Consider the following 9,001-nt stretch of genomic DNA (forward strand, 5'->3'; position numbering starts at 1 on the left):
AAGTTCACAGATTGCAGATCCCAGACAGCTGGTATCAACTGACCAGTGTTCTGTTAAGGCTAAAGCCAAGACTCTTTATCACACTGCGGCCTTAAGATTGGATTTCTCTTCCTGTTCCTGGGAAGAATTAGAGATATAACCTAAAGGTCACTATTATTCTGAGAAAAGGGATTCTGGAGGAGGAGGGAGCAATGAGTACGTGGCAGGAGTTCAAGGTAATAAGGGCTGAGCCAGAAGCCACAGAGCATAAAGCTCCAGTCCTTCCTCCAGGGATGAGGCAATAAGGACTTGGACTCCTCTGTCCAGCTTTTAACAATCTAAGTTACGGTTAGAGCTTTTTCCTTTTCTTTCAACTACTCCTGGCAGTAATGGGGTCATGGAATTTTTGTAAAAAATGGGGTGGAGGAAAATAAGGCATCTGCTGAGTGTATAACCATTTTACCTCTTGTTTTTAGCCCTCTTCTGGGTCACGCTAGAATCAGATCTGCTCTCCAGCATCTTCTGTTTCCTGGCAAGTGTTTCCTGCTACTTTGGATTGGCCACGATGGGCTGGAGCTGCCTTGTGACAGGAGCAGGAGGGCTTCTGGGTCAGAGGATCGTCCGCCTGTTGGTGGAAGAGAAGGAGCTGAAGGAGATCAGGGCCTTGGACAAGGCCTTCAGACCAGAATTGAGAGAGGAATTTTCTAGTAAGTAAACTTGAGTCATGGGTCTGTGGCTCCATCTTAAGCTCTGCATGGGTTTGGGGAGGTTGACCTTGTCTAACAAGTTAAGGAACGTTGTAGCCAAATGAAAGCCAATCACACATCTAAAGTCATCAGAAAGGAAATAGAATAAAATGGTATAGTGTGAAAGATACTGGATGGGGTGTCCAGAGACTGGATTCTGGCCCTGACGCAGAACTTGAGAGGCAGCCATGTCAGCCTCAAGGCCCCTTTTCTTCTCTTCTAGAAAGTCACACATGAGTTCTCTTTCCTGTCTACAACTCTTATGTTCTGAAGTTTTTTGTCTTGGCGATTGCTGTGCAACATTCACAAAGGACATCATTTACCTGGAGACCTCACCAGTGGGTCCTGCCTGTCTAGACTGCCCCAGGCTTCATTTCATTTTATAGCTTCCTTAGCATCTTTAGTGAGGGCAAAATAAAAGGAAGTGAAGGTACGGATGTGTGTGTAATTGTGTGTGTGTGTGTGTGTGTGTGTCAGAGAGAGAAAGAAAATGAGGGGGAAAGAAAGTCAGAGACAGAGAATGAGAAAGACAGAGAATGAATGAGAAAGATAGTGTGAGGGAGAGCATCAGCAAGAGAGAGAGAGAGCGAAAGTGAGAGAGATCATCAGTGAGAGAGAGAGAAAGAGAGCATGCACAAGTGCACAGCACAGAGCAGAGACAGAGTAAAAGGCAATATGAGGCCAGCATGCCTCATTTATATTTGTCATATATAGCCTTTTTTAAAAAAAACCATTTGTATCTGTTGTTCAATACTCCAAATAAATTGACTGCAGAATTTGCTGTAGTAACTCTTTGTGCAAATAACCCTGTGAGGAAGGTAGAAAAGGGGTCACCTCCAACTGGACAATGAACCCATCAAGTTCCAGAAACATAAAGTTACTTGCCAAGAACAGCTGATTAATGTGTAGCAGAGCTCAGACCAGAGCTTCATTCCAGAAGCTTCATCACTTGACCCCCGGGCTAATCCTTGGTGGGTCTTCAGTCTCTCCCTTTGCCTCTCTGTGTGCCCCAAACCAATTCCATGTTTTCCTCCCAACCCAGGGGACTGGGGGAACTATGTGTCTTCATGCAGGTTCTGGCTGCCTAGAAGGTCCTGCCCTGTTCACACAGAAGCTCCCCTTGACACTCTCCTCTTCTTTCACTCTTCTCTGACCTCTTTAAATGTCCAATTTCCTCAACTCTCTGTTCTAATAGTGAACAGATATTAACACATGACTGATATTAAATGTTTGTAATCCTTATGTCTCAGCAATATTTACAATCTAACATCTGATACCAGGAAAAAGCAATGCTCAGTCTAGACGAAGAGTTCCGCTATGGTGAAAATGCAGGGGGCATAATGGATGGGCAGGGCCTGTATGAAGATAAAAACAGAGAATCCTTTCAGTGTTCTTTCTGTGCCAGGCACTGTGCTAAAGGTTTTGCATGTGCTGACTCATTTACTCCCCATAACAACCCTATGAGATGGGTAATATTATTATCCTCCTTTTTTATAGATGAGGAGACAGACACAGAGAGGTTAATCAACTTGTCGAAGGTCCCAAGTTAGATTACGGCAAAGCTGGATTTGAATCCAGGCAGTCTAGTGCAGCTTCTGTGCTCTTAAGCAGTAGTTTGTCTAGCAGCTTCTCTGAGCCTCCCTCCAGCCCAACACACACCACAAAAGCAACTGAATTTAGTCTACATGAAACACTTGCCAAGTCCACAGTGCCTTGGAGAAGGAGGGAGCTAAGACTCCATCAAAAATTGCGCTTTTCTGGTCTCTCTAGATCCATGGAAACTCACTGGGGAAGAGTCATTTTCTATCGGCTTTGGACTTCTGCTATGAAATGGCAATTCCTTTGAGCCAGTCTGTCTAAAGTCGGCAGCAAAGGAGAAGCAGATGAAGGGAGTAGAAAAGGTAGAGGTGGAAATACAACCAGAGAAAATTCCACTCTGGGGCTGACACCCACCTCCTCCCCAGCAGCCTCTTCCCTGCCTCCACCATTCCAGGGCCTTCTTGGAGTTGCCTGACAATGGGAAGGGGCTGGGAGTAGACAAAACAAGGCAGAGGCATCAGGAGAGCAAATGGTCCTGCCTGTAACCCAGGAAGGAATTTCTCCAGCCTTGAATTTTTCATTCTGAATTTCGCTCTCACTGTTCTTTGGCCTTTGTTGGCATTTTCAGTTAAACTGGCTTATTCTTACTCTTTCTCGGAAAAGTTGATTCTAAACAGCTATTCCTGCACCTGGGGTACAAGGTACAAAAATGGCAGGTGGGATGGGCAGGTTTGAGCCTTCACTAGAAAATTGACTTTAGATCTGTCCCTTAACCTCTCTGAGCCTCAGTTTCCTCACCAATAAAGTGGGACTCAGAATACCTACCTCACGAGATAGCTGTAAAAGGAAATAAGCAAGCTGTGAGCCGTATGCAGATTATAAAGCACAAATGAGTGTAGAGTATTTGTCTGAGCTCCATGTAGCATGGTGTTCATTTTGTGGGCTAATTCCAGGTGACAACTTTACCGGCAGCGTCACTACCTGTGGATTTCAGAGGAGCCTGAAGATATGGATGTTACATCCGCTGCCCTTGGCTAGACATTAGACAGCTGAGATGTTAGTTCATTGGTGGCTAACTCATTTTCAGCATTGCTATCTGCTTTTTATGATATCTGATAAAAGTTTCTCAATGAAATTCATCATTTAAGCCCATCTACAATTCCTGAGTAATGGCTCCACTCTCCTCCCAGTTGCCCAAGCAGGAAACTGTAGGGGTGATTTTGTCTCCTTTTCCTCTCATCCCAGCTCCAGTAGGTACCAGGACCTTCAAGGTAAGGTCTGAAATTCAAACCTGGAGTGTATCTCTCCCCTCCTCTGCTTCTGCTGCTGGACCCTGGTTCCAGTCCTCATCTAAACTTTGGCACAGACATTCTGATTAATCTCTTGATCACCTGGCTTTCTCATTTCCCCTATACCAGTCCATTTTATATCCTCAAGCCAAGGTAAACTTCCTACGCCACAACTCTGCATCTGTTTCTCTTTTATTATTATCATTATTATTATTATTTTGAGACAGGGTCTTTCTCTGCCACTGAGGCTAGCATGCAGTGGCATGATCTCAATTCACTGCAACCTCCACCTCCCAGACTCCATCCATCCTCCTGCTTCAGGTTTGTGATTAGCTGGGACTATAGGCACGTGCCATCACGCCCAGCTAATTTTTGTAATTTTAGTAAAGACAGGGTTTTGCCATGTTTTGCAGCCAGACCTCCACCTCCAGAAATCAAGTGATTCACCACCTCAGAGTCCCAAAGAGCTGGAATCACAGGCATGAGCCACTGCACCCGGCCTGTTTCTCTACTTATTCCAACATAAATAAGGGTTTTTCTTTGACATGGTGCTGGAGACCCAAAATCATAATTCTATACATGATTCCTCATCGCCTACAGAATTAAATTCAAACTTTCCCTCTTATACCCAACTCTCCACAATCACTCTATTCTCCATAAAAAATTTGGTGAGTCTCCCATGACTCTAGCAATGATTATATTTCAGGGATGTGTGACAATTCACTGCTCACATTACTTTTCTGGAATAAGATGGGGTAGAAACAGATGTTTGCTCTTTCCCAATAAACTGCTACACATGCTGATTTCTGTGCTTTTGTCTACTTGTTCCTTTTGTGGAATGTAGTACCCCCTCCACTCTAACACCCTACTCTAACCATCCTTGAACACCTATGTAACATCGCCTTTATCAGAAAACTTCCCAGCCAGATCCAGAAATCTTTCCAATGACCTGACCTGTGTTCACACAGAGCTCCAGAACAAGACCAAGCTGACTGTACTTGAAGGAGACATTCTGGATGAGCCATTCCTGAAGAGAGCCTGCCAGGACGTCTCGGTCGTCATCCACACCGCCTGTATTATTGATGTCTTTGGTGTCACTCACAGAGAGTCCATCATGAATGTCAATGTGAAAGGTACAGTAGCCTGGGGAGGAGATAAAACAAGTTGGTTAAATGAGGATCAGAAAGAAGGACAAGAAAGGGAAGAGAAGTCACTCCATTGAACACCTGCTGAGCTCTTGGCCAAGTGCCTTTGCTGATCACTACTGACTGGGGAGTTCAAGGCTGGTGACCTCAGTTTTTTAGATGAGAAAACTAGGGCTGAGAGACAGCAAGTAACTTGTCCAAGGCCCCAAAAGTAAGTAAGTAAGTAGGAGAGTTAGACTTTAAACTCACTCCTGTGTGACTCCAAAGGCTGTGGAAGCTCTTTCTACTGTGGCCCCAGTCAAAAGTCAACTAAAACTCCAACTTCAAATTCATGATATCCAGCTACTCCTCGGCTCCCCGGGCCAGAATCAGATCTTCCAGGTGCCACCATAGTCATCATTTTGAACCTTGTGTGTAGGCTGATGAGAACATTCAGAGTCTTCCTGCCCACCTCAAAGAAGTCCTCTCAAGAGAACTAGCAAAGCTGGTTCACAGAGGTCTGTCAAGACAGAATTATCCAGCACATGCCTTCCCACAATATTTTCTTAACAAGAAGAGTTTCCCAGTGTCCAGAATACAATCTCTTCAGCTCACCACAGGGTCTACCATTACAGAGCCGTTTCCAGCCAGGTGCCCAAAGTGCACCCTCATTTGATCCACATTTTTTAAAGGAATCTTGCCATGCAGTCTCACCCTCTGATTCCCAGAGCCCAGTCTCTTCAAACCACAGCTCCCCACTGCTGGCCTGGCCCTCCACATTCAGACTACCCAAACTCCTTTTATAAAGCAACTAATTGCTTTTGAGTCACCAGCACTGTCTAAAAAAACAGACAAACAAAAAAACCTTTCCAGTTTCTACATAGCCATACCCCTAAGTACCGCTACAGTTCAAGGAGTGTGCTAAGAGTGAATAGTTTTTTGTTTTAATTTTGACTTTCCACAGCTCCCAAAAACAGGGGATAAGAAATGACAAGGGGAGTGCTAGAGGCGTCTGTTTCTTAAAACCATTATCACTCCCGGGCTTAGAAAATACTTCACAATGATGGCCATTTCATGAGGCTGTCTCTCCAGAAACTCAAATTGCACAGAAACTTTAAAAGTGGCTAAGAATACAAAATAAGTAAATAAAAATGATCCTTTGCCTAGGAAATTCCTTCCTTCTTCAAGGGAAGACACTCCAGATACCTCCATGAGCTTTGCTTCCACACAGCTCGAGTGATGCTGACAGGTCTTCCCAGTGCAGGTGTTATCAGCAGAGGGCACACTCCCTCCCCAGTCCTCCACCAGGCTCCACAGGAAATGCCAGGGCAGGATTTAAAGGAAGGTTTATCACCCCCACTTTATATAACTGGTAACAGAGTCATAGCCAGAATTGGAAGCAGCTTTTCCAGGGAACACACAATCAGGAAAGGAGTGTGTGTTTCCAGCATCTCGCCACAACCCACTGTTTGCTCAATGACTCCAGGGATGGTCTTTGTGACAAAGTTTTATTAATCCATTGCAAAATGAGAAAAATACCAGCAATTCTATGTATATCTAAGAGTGTATATTGCCTATATTCAACTGTGAATTTGTGTGTGTAACGCAAATTCTTCCACTGCCCTTTCTTGCCTAAGGACTGACTGGGACTGTTCATATTCTCAGAGTACAGCCTCCTGATTTTTTAGATTTTAAATGATCTGTCTTTAATTGTATTGATGACAAATCATACTTTTTCAATATCCTTACTTGGCAAAAAATACAGTGATTACCCTAGGTCCTTTTCCAAAATTAAAGTGTGTATATATATATATATATATTTTTTATAATATATATATATTATAATATATATATTTTATAATATATATTTTATAATATATATTATATATATTTTATAATATATATTATATATATTTTATAATATATATTTTATAATATATATTATATATATTTTATAATATATATTTTATAATATATATTATATATATTTATAATATATATTTTATAATATATATTATATATATTTTATAATATATATTTTATAATATATATTTTATAATATATATTATATATATTTTATAATATATATTTTATAATATATATTATATATATTTTATAATATATATTTTATAATATATATTATATATATTTTATAATATATATTATATATATTTTTTATATATATAATATATATATTTTATAATTTATTATAATATTTTTATATTATATATAATTATAATTATATATAATATAATAAAATATATAATTATATATAATATATAATATATAATAATATATATAATATATAATATAATATATATATATTATATTTTATAATATATATTATATATAATATTATAATATATAATATATATTATATATATTTTTATATATATAATATATATATTTTATAATATATATTATATATATTTTTATAATATATTATATATATTTTATAATATATTATATATATATTTTATAATATATAATATATATATTTTATAATATATATTATATATATTTTATAATATATAATATATATTTCATAATATATATTATATATATATACACACATATACATATACACACACACACACCACACACAAACATAGGTCCATGAAACCCAAAAGTCTTGAAATTCTTGCTTTCTAGAACCCAAATGTCAGTTTCTTTTTATTTTTGCGTTTTTCCTATGGCTGTATCATGACCCAATCTCAGTCAGAGCCACAGAAGAATGCACCCTGAGTCTGTTATAACCACTGCACTTGGGAGTGGGGAGTGGGGCACATGGATCTGTGCATGTGGTTGTAGCTCCTTTGGGATATTTCCTGATACTGTCATCATGCTCTTCGTGGGCAGGTACCCAGCTACTGTTGGAGGCCTGTGTCCAAGCCAGTGTGCCAGTCTTCATCTACACCAGTAGCATAGAGGTAGCCGGGCCCAACTCCTACAAGCAAATCATCCAGAACGGCCACGAAGAAGAGCCTCTGGAAAACACATGGCCCACTCCATACCCGTACAGCAAAAAGCTTGCTGAGAAGGCTGTGCTGGCGGCTAATGGGTGGAATCTAAAAAATGGTGATACCTTGTACACTTGTGCCTTAAGACCCACGTATATCTATGGGGAAGGAGGCCCATTCCTTTCTGCCAGTATAAATGAGGCCCTGAACAACAATGGGATCCTGTCAAGTGTTGGAAAGTTCTCTACAGTCAACCCAGTCTATGTTGGCAACGTGGCCTGGGCCCACATTCTGGCCTTGAGGGCTCTGCGGGACCCCAAGAAGGCCCCAAGTGTCCGAGGTCAATTCTATTACATCTCAGATGACACGCCTCACCAAAGCTATGATAACCTTAATTACATCCTGAGCAAAGAGTTTGGCCTCCGCCTTGATTCCAGATGGAGCCTTCCTTTAACCCTGCTGTACTGGATTGGCTTCCTGCTGGAAGTAGTGAGCTTCCTACTCAGGCCAATTTACTCCTATCAACCCCCCTTCAACCGCCACACAGTCACATTATCAAATAGTGTGTTCACCTTCTCTTACAAGAAGGCTCAGCGAGATCTGGCGTATAAGCCGCTCTACAGCTGGGAGGAAGCCAAGCAGAAAACCGTGGAGTGGGTTGGTTCCCTTGTGGACCGGCACAAGGAGACCCTGAAGTCCAAGACTCAGTGATTTAAGGATGACAGAGATGTGCATGTGGGTATTGTTAGGAAATGTCATCAAACTCCACCCACCTGGCTTCATACAGAAGGCAACAAGGGCACAAGCCCAGGTCCTGCTGTCTCTCTTTCACACAATGCCCAACTTACTGTCTTCTTCATGTCATCAATATCTGCACAGTCACTGGCCCAACCAGAACTTTCTGTCCTAATCATACACCAGAAGACAGACAATATGATTTGCTGTTACCAAATCTCAGTGGCTGATTCTGAACAATTGTGGTCTCTTTTAACTTGAGGTTCTCTTTTGACTAATAGAGCTCCATTTCCCCTCTTAAATGAGAAAGCATTTCTTTTCTCTTTAATCTCCTATTCCTTCACACAGTTCAACATAAAGAGCAATAAATGTTTTAATGCTTAACATGGAGAGAAGCATGGTTTCTGTTAATACATACTTTCATCCTTTTCCTTTCATTTCCAACTATCACCATCTCCAACTTAGAAGAGTAGCATGAAACCGGGGTTGGGGGGTGGGCAGAGTAGTAGGAGGTACAGAAAGGGCAGATGAATACTGAATAAGCTCTACTATGTTTTAGGCATGTATGAAATGAACTACATATGACATATATTATCTCATTTAATACTCATCAGAAACCTGTCAATTGA

The 9,001-nt window shown here is 40.8% G+C and overlaps 1 protein-coding gene across 1 annotated transcript; it reads left to right on the forward strand.

The window, feature by feature from the left end:
• The first annotated feature begins 544 nt into the window (after nt 1-544).
• HSD3B2 (hydroxy-delta-5-steroid dehydrogenase, 3 beta- and steroid delta-isomerase 2) lies at nt 545-8,762 on the forward strand. Its single transcript, XM_055355698.2, has 3 exons — nt 545-686; nt 4,522-4,686; nt 7,537-8,762. The coding sequence occupies exons 1-3, from the start codon at nt 545-547 to the stop codon at nt 8,346-8,348; spliced, it is 1,119 nt and encodes a 372-aa protein (XP_055211673.2). The 3' UTR covers nt 8,349-8,762.
• Nucleotides 8,763-9,001: the final 239 nt, after the last annotated feature.

This window comes from Gorilla gorilla, chromosome 1 (genome assembly GCF_029281585.2).
Source record: "Gorilla gorilla gorilla isolate KB3781 chromosome 1, NHGRI_mGorGor1-v2.1_pri, whole genome shotgun sequence".
NCBI classification, from domain to species: Eukaryota; Metazoa; Chordata; class Mammalia; order Primates; family Hominidae; genus Gorilla; species Gorilla gorilla.